Source organism: Toxorhynchites rutilus, chromosome 3, assembly GCF_029784135.1.
Source record: "Toxorhynchites rutilus septentrionalis strain SRP chromosome 3, ASM2978413v1, whole genome shotgun sequence".
Taxonomy (NCBI): Eukaryota; Metazoa; Arthropoda; class Insecta; order Diptera; family Culicidae; genus Toxorhynchites; species Toxorhynchites rutilus.
In genome coordinates this window covers 300,381,446-300,407,055 of record NC_073746.1, presented here as the reverse complement: position 1 = coordinate 300,407,055, position 25,610 = coordinate 300,381,446, and the positions used below count along the sequence as shown (strand labels likewise).

Genomic DNA, 25,610 nt, shown 5'->3' with positions numbered 1-25,610 from the left:
AGTGCGTTTTATCACATTAGAATCCATTTTCACTTTCGAACGAAGATCAATTTCGTTACCGCAAACATCAAATGGACTAATAACGCTTGTCACTATGTAATTGTAGAACACATGCGAATTGAATTATTCGAATTTTCCCATTTTCCTTCAGAGTTTTCCGAAAATTTTGAATTGTCATTTTTGGTTGGAATATGTGTAATATTTTTATGGAACCCCCTCTCCATTCCAAAGAAGGGAGGGGTGTCATACAATCATAGAAACATTCCTCGTACCCAAAACCCTCACATCCCAAATTTGGATCCGTCTGCTTGATTAGTTCTCGAGTGATGCAGAAATTTGTGTTTCATTTGTATGACAGCCTCCCCTTAGAGAGAGGGGAAGAGTGTCGAACCACCATAGAAACGTTTATCGACCCCTAAAACCTCTATATGCCAAGTTCGATTTCATTTGCTTGATAAATTCTCGAGTTATTCAGAACATATTTACTATAAAAAAGACAATAAATTAGAAACATTTTTTTAAATATCTCGAGGATGGCTGCATTTAGAAGGAGATTGATAAGAAGCTTTTTGACGTAGAACTACGTCTTTCAGGAAGAGTGCCAAATCAGAAAACAGGTCACGTTTTCATGAAATAAAGTTAACGTGAAAACTATTTTCACTGTGAGCGAATTCTCATGATTTGCATAGCAATCGAATCGGAAATTCTCTAAGATTTGTTTGATATGCTATACCTTACAATTCGCTAATCTCTAAACGGTTTAATTTCATGAAAACTGGAAGAATTTCCTTTTTTTCCATACATTTGTTCTGCCGATTTGTGTGCTAACTCTACTCGTATTTCGAATGCCTATAACTCGAACATTTCTTAACAGATCGGAAAGATGTTTGTACCAATTGATAGGATATATTTCTACGCGTCTATCACAATTAATAAAATATTATTTTTCATGAGATGAACAATTGAATAACTGTAAAATGTAAAGCGTTATTTGAACGCCTTAACAGTCAAGTTTTGATTGGTCCGATTTACGGTTTCTTTAACACAGACTTCAAAATCGATGTACCTGTGGAAATCCGCTTTGCAAATATCCATGCGAGTCGGGGGTATTTTCGTTCCCACCTAGCTGTGTTTCCCTAACACGGACTTAAAACCAATGTGCCTGGGGGAATTCGCTTTGCAAGTACATGCAAGTCAGGGGTATTTTTTGGTGTTGAGTACTTTCGTGCTCGCTTGTGGTTGTGCAGACTGGAATATATTTTCCTAAAACGTACTTTTAAACTGAGAAGCCTGGGAAAATCGTCATTTCAGGTGCTAGAAGTGAATCAACTTTCGCGGTTCGAGAACTACGTAAACATGAAATGTGCAATAATTTCAGTTTCTGAGGGAAATGTAAAATACAATGATCGTTTGACAATTCTTCAGTCTACATATTTTGGTAGTCCTAGGCCTAGTCAAACGTAAAATCATCAAATTTATTTGTAACGAAGAACATAATCTATTACAAAAATTTCGATGCATTCTAAAATAATATTCGAAGTGGTAAAAAAGTGGATTACATAATATAATTGCGTAGTTCTACGTCGAAAATATGCGGTCGTGTCCTAGATACAACCCCTACAAGTTTTTGTTTTAAATCACATCAGGATTCATAATTTTGTGTTGTGCTCCCTTGGCCGAGTGGTTAGCGTCATAACTAACATGCCGGGTGTTCGGGTTCGATTCCCGTTCTGATCGGGGGAATTTTTCGTCAAAGAAATTTCCTCCGACTTGCACTGTGATCACGCGTATTCTAGAGCTTGCCACTCAGAATGCATTCAAGGCGTGTTATTTGGCATAGAAATCTCAACTAAGTACAAATAAAAATGACGCAAGTAATACTACGTTGAGACGGCGAAGTTCCTCTAGGAACGTTAGTGCCATTGAAGAAGAAGAAGAATTCATAATTTGTGGCTTGAAAAGATTGTTAACATACAAATATTCGAAGTTCGGGAAATTCATTAAAATTCGATGCTCCACAAAGTTCGTCAAAAATATTTTCCCCATCTTGGACTCAGTTTTTAAAATTTTCTGCATGACTTCTATTTTATATGAAAAAAAATCTGAAAAAGACAATAAATAAGAAATTTTTATTTCAAATATCTCGAGAATGGTTGCATTTAGAAGGAGATTGATAAGTAGCTTTTTTGTTTTAAATCACATCAGGATTCATAATTTGTGGCTAAAAATGATTGTACAAACAAAAATTCAGTTTCGAAAATTCAGAAAAATTCAGAATTTTATTAACCAAGTCAATAGTAAATGCAATTAACCTTATCAATCAGTATTAATTTGATTGCAAGAACGTTCCTGTATTATTACTACGTTCCTGTCTATTTACTACAGGAAAAAGTTTTGATAGAATGAAAAACTTCCCTTTTTCTAATGAATACTTTTATCAATAATTCGATTATTCAGAAATCAGAAGGCAGTTTTGAAAAATTTAATACTCATTATTCATTAGTCATTATTCGACACTATTTGGCCTTGCAGACAAATTTTGTGCCACATAATTTCAATATGCAACACATGTCCACGCGATGTGAAAATTCCATGTTTTTGCTTGAACATGACCATTGGTCCAAAATCCGGTTTTTTAGCGTTACGTTTCCCATGGAATCAACTACCAAAATCAACAAAGAAGAGATTTCTGATTTTTTTAAACCACATTAGATCCTTTAAAAATGAGATAATGAAAAACTCAAGCGTATTACCATAATAGGTGTTATTGCGACGATAAGTACTTCTACCATATTTTAGATATCAGCAATTCCAAATAAATCGTCCTAAAAATGCAGATTTTAAAAACTTGTATTTTGGATTCCAATGAAAGTGTGTATTCCGTTTGGGTTGGAGGAAATATGAGTTTTCCACAGCAATTGGGAATTGTTTGACTCAAGCGTAACTTTTGAAAAGGGCGTATCGATTTGAGTAAGAAAAATCTTTGATAATTTATATCTCAAAAACAATGAGTCGTACCGAAATAGTGTATAAGAAAGAGTTATAGAGTATTGATGGTTCAATATGAAAAAAATGTACACTGAGAAAAAATAATTAGTACTCTTTTTTCATTTTCAAAATAAAAGTTCTATTTGCAATATCCAAAATACATATTTTTTAATTTTTTTTAAATTTTTTCATACAAAATAGAATTCATGTAGAAAATTCAAAAAAATGGGCCCAAGATGGTAAAACTATTTTTGACGAACTTTGTGGAACATCGAATTTTTAGGAATTTTCGAAACTTCGAGTTTTTGTATGTTAGCAGTCATTTTTGATCACAAATTATGAATCCTGAAGTTATTTAAAACAAAAAAGGTTTTTATCAATCTTCTTCTAAATGCAACCATTCACGAGATATTTAAAAAAATATTTCTAATTTATTGTTTTTTTTATAGTAAATAATCCCTTTTAATATGTTTGTCGTGTTATACCGTCATGTTCATGAAATTTTATGAATTTGCTTATAATTTCCAGCAACTTTTCCGAATACATCATTTTTTGACTCAAGAAATCTTTGATAATTTATATCCAAAAAAATATGAGTCGTACCGAAATAGTGTGTTGGAAAGAGTTATAGAGTATTGTTGGCTTAATTTGAAAAAAATACACACTGAGAAGAAAAAATAGTACTCTTTTCTTTATTTACAAAATAAAATTTTTATTTGCGATATCAAAAAATATGTATTTTTTTATATTTTTTTCAATTTTTTTCATATAAAATAGAAGTCATGTTAAAAATTTAAAAAATGGGCACAAGATGGTAAAACTATTTTTGACGAAATTTGTGGAACATCGAATTTTTAGGAATTTTCGAAACTTCGGATTTTTGTATATTAGCTATCATTTTTAGCCACAAATTGTGAATCCTGATGTGATTTAAAACAAAAAAGGTTATTATCAATCTCCTTCTAAATGTAGCCATTCTCGAGATATTTAAAAAATATTTGTAATTGATTGTCTTTTTAATAGTAAATAGGCCCTTTGAATATGTTTGTCGTGTTATACCATCATGTTCATGAGATTTTATAATTTCCAACAATTTTTCCAAATACATCGTTATGGTTAAGACATATTTTTAGGAGTTACGTTACGAAACATTCGAAGATATGTGGGTTAATACAAAACGTAGCGAAACTAAAAAATATTTTTTATCTTAATACATACAAATTTCAATCAATCAAAAAAATTGTTTGAAATTATAAGAAAAGTCATAAAATTTCATGAACATGACGGTATAACACGACAAACATATTAAAAGAGATTATTTACTATAAAAAAGATTATAAATTAGAAATATTTTTTTAAGTATCTCGAGAATGGTTGCATTTAGAAGGAGATTGACAATAACCTTTTTTGTTTTAAATCACATCAGAATTCATAATTTGTGGCTAAGAATGATTGCTAACATACAAAAATTCGAAGTTTCGAAAATTCCTAAAAATTCGATATTCCACAAATTTCGTCAAAAATAGTTTTACCATCTTGGGCCCATTTTTTAATTTTTTTTCATGACTTCTATTTTATATGAAAAAATTGAAAAAAATATAAAAAAATACATATTTTTTTGATATCGCAAATTATAATTTCATTTTGTAAATAAAAAAAAGAGTACTAATTTTTCTTCTCAGTGGATATCATTTTCAAATTAAGCCAACAATACTCTATAACTCTTTCTAACAAACTATTTTGGTACGACTCATCGTTTTCGGGATATAAATTATCAAAGATTTCTCTTACTCAAATCGATACGCCCTTTTCAAAAGTTACGCTTGAGTAAAAAAAAATCCCAATTGCTGTGGAAAACTCATATTTCCTCTAACCCAAACGGAATACACACTTTCATTCGAATCAAAAATACTCATGTTTTGTCATTTGTCGATTTCATTTGGAATTGCTGATATTGCAAATTAATATTTTTTTTTGCAAATGAAAAAAGAGTACTCATTTTTTCTCAGTGTATATTTTTACAGGTTTCAACATCAATACTCTTTAACTCTTTCTAAGACACCATTTCGGTACGACTGATAGTTTTTGAGATATAAATTATCAAAGATTTCTCTTACTAAAATCGATTCAAAAATTACGCTTGAGTCAAAAAATTCCCAATTGCTGTGGAAAACTCATATTTCCACCAACCCAACCCGGGTGATGTGGACATCACGTATTACCCGAGAATCAAAAACAGGAAGTGGGTTATATCTGTGGTATAACCGCAAGGGTGACGTAGGACTATCGTTGATTTAGAGATCATTTGTTTGAAGTTGAATCTGAATTCATTCTGAATGAATGAATATTTGGGGGACTTCGAAAACGAGAGCGTTACGTTGGAGGCACAAGGCTTTATGCATCCAATATTGGATACGGAAATACCCTACTGATGGGGAAGAATAATCTTCAGAAGCTATCCTGTTAATTGCGATTGATTGAAAAATCACAAAACCAAATGTATTTGGTCACAGTGTTACATGGATAGAACACATTAAAATAAACTCTTTCACATGAATGTATTTTTAAATTCCCAGAGGAACTGGCAGATTATTTTCCGGATCTTTCTCGATGCTGAATGGCATCCAAACGGAAAGAATTCCGCGCGTGTATGTGTGTGTGTGTGTGTGTGTGTAGCGGCTGCTTCGAGATCTTCCCTGGGAACCGTTTGTGGCATCACTCTCCTCCTGATGGATTCCCTTCTTGCCTAAGGTGCACAAACAGGCTCTTGGTGACACCGTTCACCCGCGCTTTCATGATAAACGAAGAGCTTCACCACAACAGCGACAACATGCTCCAATCGCTGTTCAATTTGAACTGAGTGGATTTCCGAGCGGCGCTCGCTTATATACCGATTGGTGATTTCAATAGCCTGTTTTGAAAGCAATTTTAAGACTATTGAAACAAGTTTTTGGATCAGAAAGTAACAAGTATAGAACGCGTAGACATTTTATCTTTCGAATGAAGTGTTTATCATACCATTTCGTTCGATTGTTTAGGAGCTTATTAACGCTCAAAATCTCGGTCTCCGGCGTAACGCTTTCGTTTTCGAAACTTTGATTTTACACCCCGGTATATAAATGAAAGACGTAGTCCTACGTCAAAAGTAACAGAAGGGTTGTGTCCGAGACACGACCGCATAGTTGACGTAGGATTTCGTTAGGTTATCTGTTGGTTTTGGATGTGTTTGAAGAATAACATCGTTAAACTCTTTGATAATGATTTGGATTTAATGTTAGGGAACACACTTCGATAGGAACAAAAGTTTCCCCTACTTCCATGCATTTGCAATGCCGATTTCCCCCTGGCAGCTTGGTTAGGGACCCGTCGCATGTGTCGTCAATTTCGACCAATCAGAAGTGGGTACTTCCGTTAGGATAGGGGCTGAGATTTTTCACTTGTTCGGGATCCCATAAAAATAATACACATATTCCAACCAAACATGACAATTGAAAATTTTCGAAATAATCTGAAGGAAAATGGAAAGGAAAATTCGGAAAATTCAATTCGCATATGTTCTACAATTGCGAAGTGACAAGCGTTGTTAGTCCATTCCATGCTATTGAAATTGATCTTTGTTTGAAACTGGAAAAGGATTTTAATATGATAAAACGCACTCCTATATCTTCTTCTATCTATATAAATAAAAATGGATCGCCGAATGTGCTAATAAGGTCAAAACTCGAGAAAGGAATTGTCCGATTCAGGGCTGTCTTTATTCTATCATATTTTCTGTACCAAACATTTATTCCATGTTACGGAGAAACATGTTATTTGCAAGTGGTTGAAAAATCTTGAACGAGAATTGTGTCTGAAAATAATCTGATATTATAATGACGAGTTTGGTAGAAGTACTAGGAATTGTATAGTAAAAGGTAATTTCAAAGGGTAGATTAGAAGATCAATCAATGAACAGTTCTGCGATTGGACCCATGAACGTGCGCTTAGTAACAAAACGTGAATGTGATAACGAAAAATAAAGTTTGGGTAGGATGAAGTTTGCCTGGTCAACTGGTATCTAATAAATTTTGAAATGTTTTTTTTCTTCTTATTTTCTAATATTTTCTTATTTTCCTAAAATCTATGATTTTAATGTAATCATGTGTTCGTGAAAGTGTTGTAGTACGGACAATCATCATCATTGTCTCGACATTGTTTACCTAGGAATCAGCCTTATGGGAGGTAGATCCGTAGACATGATGAGACGTGTATAATGTTCGGTTCGTCTCATAGCATTCTATCAGGTAAACAAGTTAGGGTATACGTATAAGCAGACAAACAGAATAGGTAGACAATAAGAATATATGAAGTAACGAGAAAAGCAAAATAAACGAGAGACGAGGAGTCCTAAACGTGATCGCAACGTGTAAAGTTCATCTAAAGAAAAGTCCCCACCATAACAAAAGGTGCACCAAACCTTATCACTAGCGCTATGAAAAATATTGTATAGGGCACCAAATTAGAAAATTAGGTAATTTCTCTGAGTTCCTGTATGGTTCACTATGGGTATTTTTTGTATTCCGGAACTTTTGAACGATTCTTTTTAATTTTCAGATCCATTCAACATAATTTTTCATTTAAATTTACTTGTTTTTTTTCAGAATTTTGGATCATTGTGCGGTACAAGTATTAGGTAATTCAAAAAGGGTTTAGCGTACTTTTTCATATTTTTCACCGTCTGTTTTTTTTATTTTCATGAAATCAACAATTTCACTGTCAATCAGACGGACTAAGATAAATCCCAGTTCATGATCAAAATGGGTGTTCCAGTTCCTGAGACATCATCCAACCCAATCCAGTCGCCGGTAGACACACTTCCGGACAATATTGATGCTTACAAGTTCGAGTATGTGAGCGACGGATGGACACCACTTCATGTGGCAGCAAGAAAAGGACAAATCGACACAATAAACCAACTCATCTCCGACGGTACTGCCGTGGATTCGCTAACGAATAAGCGCGAAACGGCTCTCCATATCGCGGCTCATAGCGGCCAAAAAGGGGCAGTTGCGGCACTATTGGCAAATAGGGCCAAAGTAGATAGCCTTAACGAAAAGATCTGCACTCCACTTCATGTTGCCGCTGAAAATGGTCACCTCGAGGTTGTAAAACATTTGATCGACTGCAATGCGGATATGAATTTGAAAGCGTTTAACGGACTTTCTCTTGTTCATGCGGCAGCTCAAAACGGTCACACGGTAGTAGTCGAATATTTGATCGCTCTTTCAGTCATGTTCGATTGCGCTGATAACGAAGGAAGAACTCCGCTTCATTTGGCCGCTGAATGCGGACACACCGACACAGTGAATAGGTTGCTTAACAAGGGTGCCGATGTGAATTCCGTCACCAAGAATGGAACCACGCCACTTCATATCGCAGCCGAACATGGTCACACAGAACTGGTTGATAAACTAATATCGTATCGAGCAAAAATTGATTTCGGAGATACTGAAGGGCGCACTCCACTGTATTCCGCTGTGAAAGGTATCCACGAAGGTGCCGTGAAAACTTTGCTTGTCAATTGAGCCTGTGCGGTTTATGTGACGAATGAAGGATTGGCTCCCGTTCACGTTGCACTTGAAAATGGTCGCATCGAGATTGTGAGGCACCTTTTGGCTAAATCTTCGAGTATTGTTGACAGAAAAACATCAGACGGACGGACTCCGTTACATTTTGCTGTTAGATCCGGAAATATCGACATTGTTAAGACACTCATAGCAAAGCATCCAGAAGTCAAGGCAAATATCAACTGCCAAAATCGTGACGGCGAGACCCCACTTCATTTCGCTGTACAAAAGAATCTTCGGGAGGTGGTTGAGCTATTGATACGTTATAAAGCTGATGTTAACACATATAACAGTGCAATAGAAACACCACTTCATATTGCAGCGACGAATGGAAGTGTGGATATAATAAAGCTTTTAGTAACAAATGGGGCTTGGGTCAATTGCAAAAATACGCTTGTCTGGACCCCGGCCTATTCTGCAGCAGCACGTGGGCACCTGGCCGCTCTCAAGGAACTGGTAGCCAGCGGTGCAAATGTAAAGTTTTGTGCGGCCAAGCGAAAGACTCTACTGCACGTGGCGATCGAAAATGATCACTACTCAATTGTTGAATACTTGATAACAGTCTCCGATATCGTCAACTGTGAGGATATTGATGGATGGACTCCGCTTCATTGGGTCGTGAAGAAAGGTGAAATGAATATTATACAGAAGTTAGTTGAAAAACAAGCGAACTTGAGTGCAATAACCAGAGATGGTGATACTCCCCTCCACATTGCAGCTAGATTCGGAAAATTAGAAGTTGTTGAATATCTGATCGCGTGCTCTGCGCTCGTCAATGTTAAAAATAATGATGGTTATACTCCACTACACATTGCCGTTAAAAAAAATTTTTTACACATTGTTTTAGAATTTATAGCCAGTTATGCTGATTTGAATGCCCAAACGAGCGCCGGAAAAACGCCTCTGCACATTGCTGTTCAAAAGGTTTATACAGATCTTGCAAAGTGCTTGATTTCTGCCGGAGCGAATGTTGAACTACAAGATAAAAAGGGATATAGGCCAACGTTTTACGCTAACCTTAACGGAAATAATGCTCTTGTTGCGGCACTAGCTGTTACAGGGTAACTTCGATACAACGTACATTTTGCTTTCAAAATTGTACCTTGTATCGAATTGTACGTTATATCGAAGCATAATAAAGAACTCAGAAACGTAGATTATATTACATTATTGTGTTGCTGTTAGAGTAAGGTTAATGAATAAATTCAACTAGAAGACGAAACCAATCTTTCTAAAGATGTTTCCCTTCGTACTGATGATTAAAATCTGATTCATTTAGAATCCGCAATCACAAAACAGTTGTACTTCGGGATTGGTTAAAAGTACAAATCAAGCTTTAGTACCAAAATACAGATCATTTATTGTTCTTCCAAAAAAACAATATTCAAAAAATTATTCCTTTGGACTTTGAAAATGTGTACGTTATATCGAGGTAAAATGTACGCTATATCGAAGTTTCCCTGTAATAATGCGGCTTGAAACTGACCTTACACGATGTAGACAGCCTTCACCATATTATTAACCCTTAACATACCAACACCTGAACCGCATTTTTGGGACAGTTTCGAAATATATTATATGAATTATAGCATATATTTTTTATATGACAACAAACCATTGAAATACATTTTTTAGTAAATTCTTATTTGAAGTTTACATCTTGTTCTTGTTCATCATTCATAATCTCACAAGTTATACATATTCTGCATATAACCTACCAAGGTTATTCATCTAAATATTAAGTTGGGGAAAAAGTAATCCATTATTTTTGGGTGAAATCTATATAAATAAAATTGTAAGACCAAATGTGTTGTTAAGCGCGAAACCCGAAGAAGGAATCGTCCGATGTGAGCCATCCTTATTTTGATGTATTCGTCTCTGCCCGTAGATCAATGTTATGGAGAGAAAAATTGTAAAATTTTTGGAAAACTCTTAAGAAAGGTCGGAAAATTGATTTCCCATATGTTTTAAAATTACATCATAATAAGCGTTGTCGGTCCATTTGATGTTTGCGCTATTGAAATTGATCTTTGTTTGAAAGTGGAAATGGATTTTCAGGTGAAATAACGCACTCCTATATATTATGAGTGCAACGACTGTGCCACCTTACATAGAAACTTTGCTGCTGTAATATGAGGTACTTCGAGATAATGGCAACAGCGCAATTAGCTCAAGTAGAAACGTGTTGTGCGCGCCATTTTTGTCCTCATTCTATTTCGAACTATCGGAGTGTTACAAACGTTGAGTGAATAAAATATTAATTTCTTTTTCTTGTGTGAACTAAACTCGGGCTTTTATTTTCCACTGATAATCTCTGTCCAAGAGGTTATGGGCCCAGGAAATTGCAGAAAGTGTTAAGTTTTGAAGATCGTTGTCGCGAGAAGAAGTGAATATTGACTTTGAAAATTTTGATAGTGAAAATGGCGGAATCAAATGTTTCCATTGAAAAGTTGAGTGATCAGAACTATACGATATGGAAATTTAAAATGCAGCTTTTGCTATCGCGTGAAAAGGTGCTGGCTGTTGTGTCTGAAACGAAACCGGAGGAACCTAGTGCTTTGTGGCTCGCTAATGACGAGAAGGCAAGGGCGTTGATCGGTTTGGCACTGGAAGACAGCCAGTTGATTCATGTTATGCAAACGACTACGTCGAAGGAGATGTGGGATGCTCTGAAAGGCTATCACGAGCGGTCATCTCTTTCTAGCAAAATCCGCGTTATGCGGCAGATGTTTGCTACTCGAATGCCGGAGGGTGGTAATATAGGAGAACACCTGAAGCAGCTCACGTCATTACGGCTTCAATTAATTGCACTTGGTGAAGAAATGAAAGATCCCTCATTTGTAGCTTTTATGTTGTCGAGTCTTCCTAAATCGTATGATGGGTTGATCGTAGCATTAGAGAGCCGGCCGGATGCAGATCTTACGGTTGATTTTGTGAAGGGGAAACTGCTGGATAAAGGTCGGCGGCGAGTGCAAGAAATCGGTGAAGAAGAAAAAGTTCTGGTGTCTTGTGGAACAAGTGAAAAGTTCAGAAATAACTTTGAAAAGAAAAGTGACAAAAAGAAGGACAAGCAATGTCACTATTGTAAGAAAGTTGGCCATTTCCGGCGAGATTGCCGAAAATGGGCGGCCGATAGAAAAGAGAAGGAAGCTAGTGAAAAAGCTAACGTCGCTGTCGAATCAGAAGATAGCATGGATCTGTGTTTGTTTTTTGGAAGAGCTGAAGAAGCCGGTTTGTGGTATTTTGACTCCGGTGCTACTTCTCACATGACGAACGATTTATCCATTCTTGAAAAACTAGACAAATCGAAGCAATCAACAATCTCTTTTGCCGACGGTAAATGCATCAAATCAGCTGGTGTTGGAAGTAGTAAACTTGTAGCTGTAAACGGCAATGGTGGTCGCATGAATGTGATGTTGGACAATGTGTGGCATGTGCCTTCTCTTCAAGCGAATCTACTATCGGTTAGCAAAATCACATATTTGGGATTTGAAGTATCATTCGATAAGGATGGGTGTAGAGTCCTGAAAGACAAAAATGTTGTGCTTGTGGGCCAGCGTCAGGGTGGTCTGTATAATTTGAAACGTTTTAACGAGCAAGCTATGCTGACGGATTTGAAACACGGCGTTTCCTGTTTGCATTTGTGGCATCGTCGATTTGGTCATCATGACACGCAAGCTGTAATGAAGATAGTACGTGAAAATTTGGGACACGGCATGAAGCTGAATCAGTGTGATTTGAAATCAATTTGCGGACCGTGTTGTGAAGGTAAGCAAACTCGTGAGTTTTTTCCGAAAGTGTCGGATTCAAAGACGACAGCCGTCGGTGATTTGGTACATACTGATCTATGTGGGTCAATGGAAGAATCAACGGCGAGGGGGTTTCGGTTTTTCATGACATTGGTGGACGATTACAGCCACTATACCATCGTTTATTTGCTGCAGAGGAAATCTGAGGCAGAGGTGCGCATTCAAGAGTACTGTAGCTTGGTGAAAAACCAGTTTGGGCGCTACCCCACCATCATTAGATCGGATGGAGGTGGTGAGTACTCCAGTGAAAGTTTGCGGAGGTTTTTCGTTGATTGTGGAATAGTGCATCAGCGTACGGTTCCATATTCCCCGCAACAAAACGGGGTTGCCGAACGGAAAAACCGTTATTTAGTTGAAATGACACGGTGCATGTTAGCAGACTCAGGGCTAGAAAAGCTATTCTGGGGTGAAGCGATTAGTACTGCAACGTACTTGCAGAATCGTTTGCCTTCGTCGTCGGTAATATCTACGCCATACGAACTTTGGTACAAAAAAAGGGTGGGTTATATCTATGATATAACCGCAAAGTTGACGTGGGACTAGCTCAGCTTAGCAATCATTTGTTTGTATTGATTGTATTTTTGAAGGAAAAAAAGAACTTCCGAATTCAATCAAATTCAATATATTTGCTTTGTGAGTAAAGAAATACATTCCATGTAAGGTCAATTCATGTATTGTGATAGATTATGTTCTTCGTTACAAGTCCTTTTACGTTTGGTATGATGCCTAGGACAAAATATGCGAACGGAAGAATTATGAAACGAATATTTTATTTTACATTTTCCTCTGAAGTTTGCATCTCTAAAGTGTACGTACTTCTCGAACCGCGAATTTGTTTGATTTGATGAAATTCAGGTACTCAGTGCCAGAAATTCAGTGAGTAGAAGGTATGAAGGCATATCCTTCAATGCAATCTTGAATAACCGAGCCAAAGCGTTGTGTTCGTACCCGTTTTTGTAGTCCGTGTTAGGAATAAATATGTGCCATCCGCTCATGAGCTGTTCCGAAGAATCGACTCGTTGAAGTGAGTTGACGCGGAACAGCTCGCAAAAAAAATCAAACAGCTCTTCAGCTCACTTTGATGATGATGAAGGAGAGAAAAGAGCTGTAGAATTGAAGAGAGTGTGTGAGTTGTAATATTCAAATGAACTGACCGTCTCTCGCTCTCCGTGTTATGATATCAGTTCAGTTTCATTTGTTCCTTGTCTTTTCAACTGTTTTATTCGGGTTGACGGAATTGGGCTTTGTTTTAGGGGGCGCCAAAAATAATAATTGACTTTCAGGCAGAATGAGCACGTTTTTAAAATTCAAATTATGAATGAAAATTAAAATCTGTGTATTAAATTAGTCTAAAACACTTTGTTTGTAGGCGGTGAAAAAATCTCAAAAAATTCTTCTTGAAGACAATTTTATATTATAATGAAAAGTCTCAGTAAAAATATCGGAAATGTATAGACCAAATTGAAAGTCGCCACCAGATGTCGACTCTGACAACTGAGCTGAAGAGCTGTTCATAAAGAACAGCTCTTCTAGATGAGCTGAGCTGATCTGAGCTGTTCATCATGATGAGCTGGATTGCACACCTCTAGTTAGGAAGACACTTTTCGGAGTGCAAAAAAAACATGCGGGTGCAGAAGTATTCCCGGCTTGCATGAATCCACAACTTCAACTTATACCGTGTTCAGGAAACATATTCTAGCATGCACAAATGCAAGCCGAGTACAAAAGTACTCGCAGTTTGCATTTATTTGCAAAACCGATTTCCCCAGACACTTTGGTTCTGCGTCTGTGTTGGGGAAAGTCGGAACAAAAGTGCCCCCGACTTGTTTGAATTTGCAATGCCAATTTCCCCACGCTCCATGGATTTGAAGTCTGTGTTGGGGAAACACATTTCAGTCGGAGCAAAAATACCCCCGACTTACATGTATTTGCAATGCCAATTTCCCCACGCTCCTTGGAATTAAAGTCTGTGTTAGGGAAACACATTTCAGTCGGAACAAAAATACCCCACACTTTCATGAATTTGCAATGCCGATTTCCCCAAGGCTGCTTGGTTACGATGGCTGTGTTGGGAAACCGTACATCGGGCCAATCAAAACGAGGTAGTTTGGGCGCTTAGATAACGCTTAACATTTTACATTTATTCAATTGTTTATCTAATGATAAACACCATTTTATTAATTCCGATAGATGCGTAGAAATATTCCCTATCAATTGATGCAAACATCTTTCCGTCACAGTAAGAAATGTTCGAGTTATAAGCATTTGGAATCTTTCATTTTTTCCTGCATGTTCTGCGTTTAGGTTTTCATTTTACCCCCCATATACTCCGGTTAGACGTAGTCCCACGTCAAAAGAAACCTACGTATGGGCATCTACGCGTGTTTGGTTCGGAAGCTTTCGTTCATATCCCAAAAGAGAAACGTCAGAAGCTGGATAGAAAGGCTCAAAAATTAGTGTTTGTGGGTTACGCTGAGGGGCAGAAAGCCTATCGTTTCGTAAACTTGGAAACGAAAAGAATTACAATCAGCAGGGATGCAAAGTTCGAAGAACATTTTAATGTTGAGAGTATTTACAAACAGAAGACTGTGACTTCAGAAGGAGTGGTTACATTTCCACTTGCACCTTCTGCAGGGTCCGAACATTTGTTAGGCGATGAGGATCTTGATGTAACGCAATACGACAGTGCGTCCGATGGGGAACCTTCGTTCCACGATTTTTCACTGGACGAGACCGCGCGCAGATCAAAACGCAACAACAAAGGAATTGCACCAGTTCGGTTGGTTGAGGAGGCCTACGCTACTGTGGAAGCATGTGAACCCAAGAATTTGAGGGAAGCTTTTGACTGTGAAGAAAATGCAGAATGGAAAGAAGCAATGCTGGATGAGTTGGAGTCACACTCGGAAAACGGTACATGGGAGTTAGTCGAGTTACCTGCAGGACGGAAGGTGATTGGTTGTCGCTGGGTTTATAAATTGAAGCGAAACGCAGCTGGAAAAGTCATCAAGCACAAGGCACGTTTGGTAGCTCAGGGCTATTCGCAACGGTTCGGAGAGGATTATGATGAAGTTTTCGCTCCCGTCACGAGTCATACAACTCTTCGTGTATTGCTTGCTCTTGCTTCGAAGAAAAACATGACACTTAAGCATTTCGACGTCAAGACAGCCTACTTGTACGGTGAACTTGACCAAGAATTATTTATGAGACAGCCACCTGGATACGAAGAAAAAGGCAAAGAGCACTTTGTTTGCAGATTGAGGAAAAGTATATACGGACTCAAACAGTCCGCACGTTGCTGGAACCAAAAGCTACACGATGTACTTCTGAAAAATGATTTCAAACAAAGCAGTGCTGATAAGTGCTTGTACATGAAAGTGGAAAATGAGAAAAGAGTGTTTTTGCTAGTGTATGTGGATGATATAATGGTCAGCTGTGAGGATCAACGAATGATTGAATCAACGTATCAGTCATTGAAGAAACATTTTGAGATCACGGATCTCGGAGATTTGAATTATTTCTTGGGACTAGAGATAAAACGTGAAAATGGTGCTTACAGTGTTAGTCTCGAAGGTTATATTCAAAAAGTCATCGATAAATTTGGATTGAGTGATGCGAAAAATGCGAAGACACCAATGGATGAAGGTTTCCTGAAAACAGAAGATGCAAGTCCTACTTTCACTGATGGAACATTGTATAGAAGTCTTGTTGGTGCTCTTCTCTATATTGCGATATGTGCTAGACCAGATATTGCCGTTAGTGCGGCGATCCTTGGCAGAAAGGTGAGTGCACCTACGGAGGCGTGCTGGATGGCAGCAAAGCGAGTGGTTCGCTATCTGAAAGCGACAAAACTGGTGAGGCTGGCGTACAACAGAAATGGTGATGGTCTGATAGGGTACACTGATGCAGATTGGGCTGGGGACATAAGCTCGAGAAAATCAACAACTGGGTTTGTTTTCTGCTACGCGAATGGAGCTGTTTCATGGACCAGTCGTAAACAGTCTTGTGTTACTTTGTCATCCATGGAATCGGAGTATGTTGCTTTAAGCGAGGCTACTCAGGAATTGGTATGGCTCCGAGGATTGCTGAACGAGATGGGCGAACATGACAATGAACCTACAAAGATGATGGAAGACAATCAAAGCTGTATTAGTTTTGTGAATTCTGAGAGGACCAATCGTCGATCCAAACATATAGAAACCAGAGAGCAATTCGTCAAACAGCTGTGTGAGCAAGGTCTCTTGAAGCTAGAGTACTGTCCCACTGAATATATGGCGGCTGACGTGCTTACTAAGCCTTTAGGGACTACAAAACAGCGAAAATTCTCAACTATGCTTGGACTATCATCGGATGGTGGCACTATATGTTGAGAAGGAGTATTATGAGTGCAACGACTGTGCCACCTTACATAGAAACTTTGCTGCTGTAATATGAGGTACTTCGAGATAATGGCAACAGCGCAATTAGCTCAAGTAGAAACGTGTTGTGCGCGCCATTTTTGTCCTCATTCTATTTCGAACTATCGGAGTGTTACAAACGTTGAGTGAATAAAATATTAATTTCTTTTTCTTGTGTGAACTAAACTCGGGCTTTTATTTTCCACTGATAATCTCTGTCCAAGACTATATCTTCTATCTTCTATATCTATATAAATAAAAATGGAAGACCAAATGTGTTGCTAATCGAAAAATTCGAAGAAGGAACGGTCCCTTTGGAGCCGTCTTCATTTTGTTGTATTTGTTGTATTCTGCCCTTAGAACAATGTTATGATGAGAAAAAGTTTAAATATTTGTTCTAAACAATTCATATCTAAACAATAATTTTGGGCGTGACGAAGGTCGCCGGATCAGCTAGTTCAAAACATTTGTGAATATGCTTTGGATTGCCCAATTTGGGTCAAATATGTACCGTTTCGTTGTAGAATTTGTTGCCATTCTAAAGGTAGCTCCATAATGCCTCTCTCATCGAAGTTTTGGTCCTTATTGGGGAAAAACTCTAGCAATAGATTTTTACAATCTTCTCTTGATCTCCATTTATTATCACTTAGAAAGTTTTACAATGCGAGAAAAAGGAGGTAATCGTTTGGTGCCAGGTCCGGACTAGATGGTGGATGCATTAATACATCCCAATTAAGTTCCCGTGTGGCCTTGCGTTGTCCTGATGGAACAAAACACCTCCTCTGTTGGCTGATTCTGGACGTTTCTGGTTAATCTCTAGCTTCAAACGGCAATTAAAAATTATCAAAAAAATAAAATAAAAATAAAATTAAACAAATAATTATACGTACAGTCGATGGGGGTGAAAATTGGTTATGGGGCTGAAATTGGGTCAAAAATGGAGAAAGTTACTATTAGTAATATTTTGACAAATATTGTGAATATTTTGGAAAGCTGTGAGCCGTTTTATAGGAGACATATTTCCACAACTTGCAATGCATAATACTTAACTGTAGTACAAATAGTTATTGTTTATTAATTCATCAAAGTTTGATGTGCAAATAGCCATCAAATAACACTTCAGAAAAAATTGAAAATATTTGATAGAATTATTGTTTAAAGACTTGCCAGATGAGTCATTACAGATTTTGAACATCAAACATTTTTTTTCCATTCGAATTTCAATATTTTCGAAATAATCTCTTACTTACAGTGGGGGTGAGAATGGGTCAAGTACAAAATCGAATTCTATGCAAAACCGATGTAGTGATTGTCAGATTTTCATGAAAATTGGTAGTTTTATTCCTCGTCGTAAAATATTCGATCCTTTTTTTTTTTTTGATCAGGGTGGCCATTTCCATTTTATGGTGGTCCGCAAAATCAACTTTTACCGATTTTTTTTCCAAAAATGACCTTTTTCAATAATTCAAATTTTTTGAACTACTGGACCGATTTAGATGATCGATATATCAAATTAAAGCCAATGAGCTAGTTTTGTTTGAGAAATATTACACTTAGAAAAAACAGATTTTGGTTTCGTAATTATTGATTGTAATTGTTTTTCATAGCTTACATGGTTTCGGAACTAAGGTCACCATATTTTTTATATTTATTATTGAAAGCTGAGGTTTTTTTACATAACATATCCGAATATCCGAGAGGTGTTTTTTTTCGTTTTCGAGTTATTTTGCAAAATTAACATGTTTTCAGTTTTCGCTCAATACCTGTATACGACTGGACGCATCTATGCGACTAGAATCAAATTTTTATGCATATGTGGTATTTCATGTAGCTTCAAATTGGTATATCGCTCATCTGAATCGGCCCGGTAGTTTGAAAGTTATGAATTAAAAAAAAAGCCATTTTTGGAAAAATAGGGGAAAATGATTCCTCGGACCATCGGTTAATTTTGAAAAATCATAACTCAATAACACAAAATAATGCCTCTCTGAATTTTGGCTGTTATTTTAAAAAATCTTAGCTTTCAAGAAAAAAATATGAAAAAAATAAAGCGCCCTTGGTCCCGAGACAATTTAAACTATAAAAAAAAATACAATCAATAATTACAAGACCAAAATCCACAATTTCTGCAAGTATAATATTTTTCCAAAAAAGACTAGACTTTTATTCGATATGTCGATCATCTGAATCGGTGAAGTAGTTCAAAAGTTATGAGTTAAAAAAAAAGTAATTTTCGAAAAAAAAAGAGAAAAAAAAGATCTCTCGGAGCACCCTAAAATGGAAATGATCACTGTTGAATCCGTACCTTCCTACGTTGTGTTGTCCTTTTTTGTTTTTCTCCGATAACTTCCCTTTCTTTCTAATTCACTTTCAACTTTACTTTCTCCTCTATCCTCAATTTTCGCTTTCTTCACTATCAATAAAAACGTCCTGTCCGATTGAATGTTTTGTGTGAACTGTCTGTCAATTTATTACAATATGTAAATATAAATCAGCGGCGAAAATGCAGAGTTGCCAGATACGCTGATTTTTTATCCCTGAAATCGGGCGAAATTATTTTGCTGCATGGGCATACAAACGCTTTGCATAGTGGGTCATCAACATACCCGCCGCCTTGAAGTAATTCAACAAAATGTAAACAATGCAAACTAATCTAACTGGTAAGTACTACTGCTAACAAATTCATTTTTTTTTTATATTCTAACTAATATTTTCTATGTATTTCAGGTGATTTCAGGCTTCTATGGCGAATCTTTCCTCGGACGATGCAGATGCGACGGGCAGCAGGCAAATTTTTGTGATTGGACGGGTAACTATTCCTCGCTGAGTTCGTAGTGTAACAACTCGAGTAATGTCATCCATTCCAGGGCGCAGTGAAACGATTCTGGCTAATGGCCAACGAACCGGAGGCAGATGCTCATCAACGATGACTACCATTCTTCCGGGCTGGATATTGTTGTTACGGGCAGCCAGCTTCGTGTCCTTCTGAAGCTCCTGCAGGTATTCTTTTCTCCAGTGGACCCAAAACTGCTGAACGTGCAGCTGCAGCGCCTCGTAATGGTCCAAGCGATTCGCCGGGATATGCAGCAGCTCTGGGTCGGGCAAGGCGCACATCGAAGTGCCGATGAGGAAGTGAGCCGGCGTGAGAGCAGCCAAATCATTCGGGTCGTCGGACAGCGGCAGCAGCGGTCTGGAATTCATCGCAGCTTCAATTTGGCAGAGAACGGTGCACATTTCCTCATATGATAATCGTGTTGGTCCTAATTGACGCAATAAATGTTTCTTTGCTACCTTTACGGCCGCTTCCCACAGGCCTCCGAAGTGGGGGGCCTTGGGCGGTGTGAAGTGCCAAGTTATGCCCTCTTCGGCACATATAACTGCTAGTTTCTCTCTCTCATGTTGATTCCGAAGCATGAGAAACAATTCAGCGAGCTCTCTTTTTGCACCTTCGAAATTCTTGCCGTTATCCGAATGCAGGTGCGTGGGTGTTCCATGATGGGAAATGAATCGGCGTAGTGCGGCGAGGAATCCTTTAGTCGAAAGATCGCCGACTAGCTCGAGGTGGACAGCTTTTGTCACGAAGCAGACGAACAGGCACAGGTAAGCTTTTGCAGGTGCGGCTTTCTTATGGACCGGCTTCATGTAGAGCGGCCCGGCGTAATCGACACCCGTGACGGAAAATGGGCGACTCGGTGTGACTCGCGAGGTAGGTAGCTGGCCGATTTGTTGCCGGCAGGGTTGCGGGTTTTGACGAACGCAACGGAAGCAGTTACGTGTAGTGGAACGAACTAGTTGACGGCCGTGTAACGGCCAGAATTCTTCGCGGATGACGCTTAGCAGAAGACGCCCGCCGCCATGAAGAAGCTTAAGGTGATAGTGCTCAGCGATTAATTTAGGGAAAGGATGATTGCTTGGGAGGAGGGCAGGGTGCTTTGATTGGTAGGGCAACTGCGAAAGGTTTAACCGACCACCGACTCTCATTACACCCTCTGGATCAATGAAGGGATTCATTTGGCGAATGTGGGAGCGTTTTGGCAGGGGTTTTCCTGCTTTCAAGTCCTTCATTTCCTCTCGGAAGGCATCTCTCTGGGCTAGGCGAAGCAGCAGCGTTTTGGCTTGGGTAAGATATTCGACGGTAAGTATTTGCGACACAGGCTCTGTAGTGGGGATTGATTGGGTTCTAGCTTTGATACGTGCATTGTTGATGAAGCGTAAGCAAATGGCAGTGCAGTTCAACAGGCGTCTGTACGAACTCCAACGGAGGAACAAGAAGTTACACGTTGATGGTGTTTGAACGATAGCGACTAATTGTTTAATCTCCAAAACCTCGTCGGCGACTTCTGACGGCTTCGAAATTGGCCAGTGTTCAGATGAACTCGACAACCATGCAGGTCCACGCTTCCACAGGTCGCTACAAAGGAAATCTTCGACCGAGAGACCCCGGGACACCAGATCAGCGGGATTCTCAACTCCAGAAATGTGATTCCACCGGCATCCATGCGTGTAGTGTTGCACCTCGGACACGCGGTTAGCGACGAAAGTTTTCCATACGTTGGGTGGAGACTGGAGCCACTGCAGGGTTACGGATGAGTCTGACCAGAAGTATGCTGCGGAAATGCTGACGTCGATGGCTTGCTTGATGCGGTGGTACAGATGTGCTGCGAGAACGGCTGCACAAAGCTCTAAGCGTGCGATGGATAGGCGTTTGAGCGGTGCGACCCTGGACTTCGAGGCAAGCAGAATTATTTTCACTTCTCCCTGGTCGTTTTTGCAACGAGCATACGTACACGCTCCGTAAGCGTCTTGAGAGGCATCCGCGAAAGTGTGCAGCTCCACGCGCGAATCTGGTAGGAATGCGCAGCGTTCAACTCGGTAGGACGAGATAAGTGGAAGCTCACTGCTGAAACTCTCCCACTTCCTTCGCACGGTATCTGGGACCGGTTCGTCCCAGTCGCAGGAAAGCAGCCACAACTCCTGCATGAGGATTTTAGCGCGTACAACCACAGGTGCTATCAACCCAAGAGGATCGAATAGCTTAGCGATGTCAGAGAGTATCGTACGTTTCGTGGGCGGCGCTTCTCGTGGTTGCACCGTTGAATCGAAGCGAAGAAAATCGTTCTCTGGCTCCCAGCCGATTCCCAGTGCCTTGGTTGTTTCGTTGGGAGTGAAGCTCAATGTTGATTGAGTCCCGATATGGTCTTCGTCCAGGCCTTGCAGAACTTCGAAACGGTTAGATGTCCACTTGCGCAGTTCGAGTCCACCCTTTTGCATTAGATCCGACAGCTCTTCTCGGAGTCGGATTACCTCTGCTGTGGAGCTGGCCCCACCGATGAAATCGTCGATGTAGAAATTCTTCCTTAATGCTGGACCAGCGAGAGAGTAGGCGTCGCCTTCATCAGCGGCCAATTGCTGAAGAGCGCGAGTCGCCAGGAATGACGATGGAGTAAGTCCGTATGTCACGGTCAGTAGCTCGTAGGTTTGGACAGGTGTGTCCGTAGAAAAACGCCACAGGATGCGTTGCAGGGGAGTATCGTCAGGGTGTACCAGGACCTGCCTATACATCTTCGCGATGTCTCCGACGAGGGCAACCTGGTAGGTACGAAACCGTAAAACAATGGACAGCAAGTCGTCTTGAACGACCGGTCCCACACAGAGCGCTTCATTGAGGGAATAACCAGTGGACGTTTTAGCAGAACCGTCGAAGACCACCCGAAGTTTCGTCGTCGTGCTTGACTCCTTCAGAACCGGATGATGTGGTAAATAATAAGCAGCGCCGGTAACTTTGCTGCCCGGCTCGACCAGCCGCATATGGCCGAGGGACAGGTACTCCTGTAGGAACTTGTGATACTCCTCCTTGAGCGTTGAGTTCCTTTCCAGTCTGCGCTCAAGCATTTCGTACCGACGAAGAGCGCTGGCTCTGGATTCTCCCATCATGGCGTCGAAATCTGGCTTTCGAGGCAGTCGGACCATGTAGCGTCCCTCAGCTGTCCGTGCCACCGTCGATTGGAACAAAGATTCGCAGTGACGTTCCTCGACCGAATAGTTATCACTCATCTGCAAGTCTTCGATCTTCCAAAAGCGCTCGATGCTGTCCTCCAACGAAATCATGGATACAGTTACGGTGTTGTAGGAACTGACAGTGGAAGTGGACGGTTGCGTAAGCTGTTGTAGTGAAGCGGAACCTGTTACGACCCATCCAAACACGCTCTTCATTAGATGTGGGAGCTGCTCACCGAGCTGAATGCGAGCTGCACTGGGGAAGAACGAATGGTAATGTTTCGCCCCCAGAACCATGTCAATGCGTTGCCTCATGTTGAACGCAGGATCGGCCAGGGGAAGTTCGTCGGGAATCTGCCAGTCCGCGATGGTAATATCCTGCGCCGGAAGGTCTGCAGTGACCTTGTCTATCACTAGAAAGCTGATCCCTAAATCGAAATTGCCGCCTCGCGACTTGACTTGGGCCACGATAGAGTTGCGCACCGTTTGCTGAAGCTGACCGGCCCCATGGATAGTCACGTTCACGTTGCTTCTTCTTAGTCGTAGCAGGCGTGCCAGCCGCTCAGTGATTAGGTTGGGCTGCGATGCGCTGTCGAGAAGAGCACGTGCTAGATGATCCTGCCCAAAAGCATCGACAATCTTCACCAGTACCGTCTGAAGAAAAACGTTTTCCCGCGGCTGCTGCACTGGAGCACTCACCTCACAATCAAGGATGTTTTCGGTGGCTGCAACCGTCGATTGCACACTAGGCTTGCCCACCAAGGGCGGAGCATTCTGCACTACAGCTGGGGTACTGGAGAAATGAGTCTCGGGAGCGGACCTCTGAGAACCCTCGTACGACGCAGAATGGAGGAAAGAATGGTGTCGCATATTGCAATGCCTACAATTGAAATTTGAAGTGCAATCCTTCGCCATGTGATCACCCTTCAAGCAGTTGTTACACAGTCGCTTCTTGAACACCAGTTGCCGTCGCTGAGCAACTGAAAAACCGTTGAATTTCTGACACCGGGTGATGAAATGCTCCTGGCCGCACGCAGGGCACTTACTGCCAGAATTAGTAGTGGCAGCGTTCGAAGAAAGACGAAACTGAGTTGACCTTTTCAAGTTACTGTTCGCCGAATTCCCATAGCAAGGAGACGCATGGTTATTGACGGAAATTGATTCCAAAACACGCATCCGACGTTGGAGAAAATCGATGAGACACGAATAGTTCGGATCGTCCACGGTGGAGGCATGGTCCTCCCACGCTTTGAGCGTGTCATCGTGTAGACGTGTGCACAGTAGGTGCTTAAGAATGCTGCTCCACTGCGCCGTCGGTTCGCCCATCTGCTGCAGAGTCTTCACATGACGTTCAAACTCGTCCACCAACGCGTGGAGTGTCACTGCGGTTTCCTTCTTCATTGGATGAACGTCGAAAAGAGCCTGTAAGTGTCGCTTTTTTAAGAGATAATCAATGGAGGCGAATGAACTGCAAAGTTTAAAGCCTCTTAAAAACAAAGAAACGTGAAGAGATAATCGTTCGCATAACGTCCCACCAGAGCATCCCAAGCCAAATTATAATTCGCTGCGCTAATCGCAATCGATTCAATTAGCTGGGCAGCCTCCCCTTTCAAAGCTGCTTTCAGATAGTGGAACTTCTGAATCGCTGGCACATCGGTGTTCGAATGAATCAGAGCTAAGAACGTATCATGGAAACCCAACCATTGCATATAGTCCCCGTCGAATTCAGGAAGAGAAATAGTCGGCAGTTTCAAACCAGAGAGAGCGGAAGTAGGGTGTACAGTTTGAAGGATTTGAGAGTCAATAGGAATAACAGGAAGTTTGGATGTTAATTCTGCTTTTATTATTAGCAATCGTTCTTCAAAGCTGGCACGTGCTTCTTCATGCAATTCCATACCTTCTTCGCTCTCCTCAGCACACTCCAATTCCGTCTGCACCTCCTCTAAGCTCTTCCAAACGTTCTCGATGTGGTCCAGCCGCACCTGCACCTTCGTCGCGTCCCTCACAGCATCGTAGTCCGCCAAAAATGCCTCGGCCCGACCCAGTGCTGCAAGTAGTGTGGTCCTCCGTGTCAGTAGTACTCGGTGCGTACGGCTATTCTGTCCGGTAGCACCACTAGAGACACCAGCAGGCGCGTTGACCCTCGATGTCGAGTCCGTTTCCGCCATCACGCAGAAAGGAATGGTATAACTGGAGCGATAACGTCAGGGATTGGTCGATTCTGTCAAAAAAAAAGACCACGGTAGACCCGGACACTGGAGAAATAATCACTTGGAAAGGTACTCACCTATTCCAAGGCTAAGCGTGCCTTGAAAAAATCAAAAAATACTCGAAGCTCGACCTGAGCTGCACAAAAAACGTTCGATGCGTTTCAGTTGGCGACCGCAAACAGCGGAAAAAGCGTAAAAAATCGTTGAAATTGCTTGAAAGATCCACTGGACTGCGTGGCGATGTCCAAAAACAGTCACGCGACGTTCACAATGGCGCAGAATGGCCGATTGTATCGCCTGAATGCCTCAATAGTTCCTCTGGGCTGAATAGGAACAACTCCTTATTGTGCTACACACAATTAGCACCTCGAAATGGCGCCGGATGGCCGTTGCGATGTACCCCAATCAAGGATGGCGGTAATCGATTGTCCCCGAATGTCCAGGAACCGCGTAGAGTATGCAAAAAAGAGAAACGGAGATCTAAAGCGTACCTGTGAGGCTACGCAGAATAAATCGGACAGGTAATTACCTGATTTCCGATTGAACGAGCCTTGAAACTATCAATAAAAGCTTTCGAAGCTTCTCGAACAATCAGACTCACGATGT

General features: G+C 40.3%; 2 protein-coding genes across 2 annotated transcripts in view; one reads left to right on the top strand and one right to left on the bottom strand.

The window, feature by feature from the left end:
- The window catches only part of LOC129774348 (serine/threonine-protein phosphatase 6 regulatory ankyrin repeat subunit B-like), a 95,179-nt gene extending 84,956 nt beyond the window's left edge, over positions 1-10,223 (top strand). Inside the window, 2 exon segments of the mRNA XM_055778067.1 lie at positions 7,629-7,660; positions 7,762-10,223. Of these exon segments, the coding sequence (XP_055634042.1) occupies positions 7,629-7,660; positions 7,762-9,659 (1,930 nt within the window). The 3' untranslated portion in view covers positions 9,660-10,223.
- Positions 10,224-20,422: 10,199 nt separating this feature from the next.
- On the bottom strand, positions 20,423-24,962 carry LOC129774347 (uncharacterized). Its single transcript, XM_055778066.1, has 3 exons — positions 24,330-24,962; positions 20,571-24,216; positions 20,423-20,511 (listed from the first exon to the last, which is right to left on the bottom strand). Exons 1-3 carry the CDS (start codon positions 24,960-24,962, stop codon positions 20,423-20,425), a joined length of 4,368 nt encoding a protein of 1,455 aa, XP_055634041.1.
- Between the last annotated feature and the right edge of the window lie 648 nt (positions 24,963-25,610).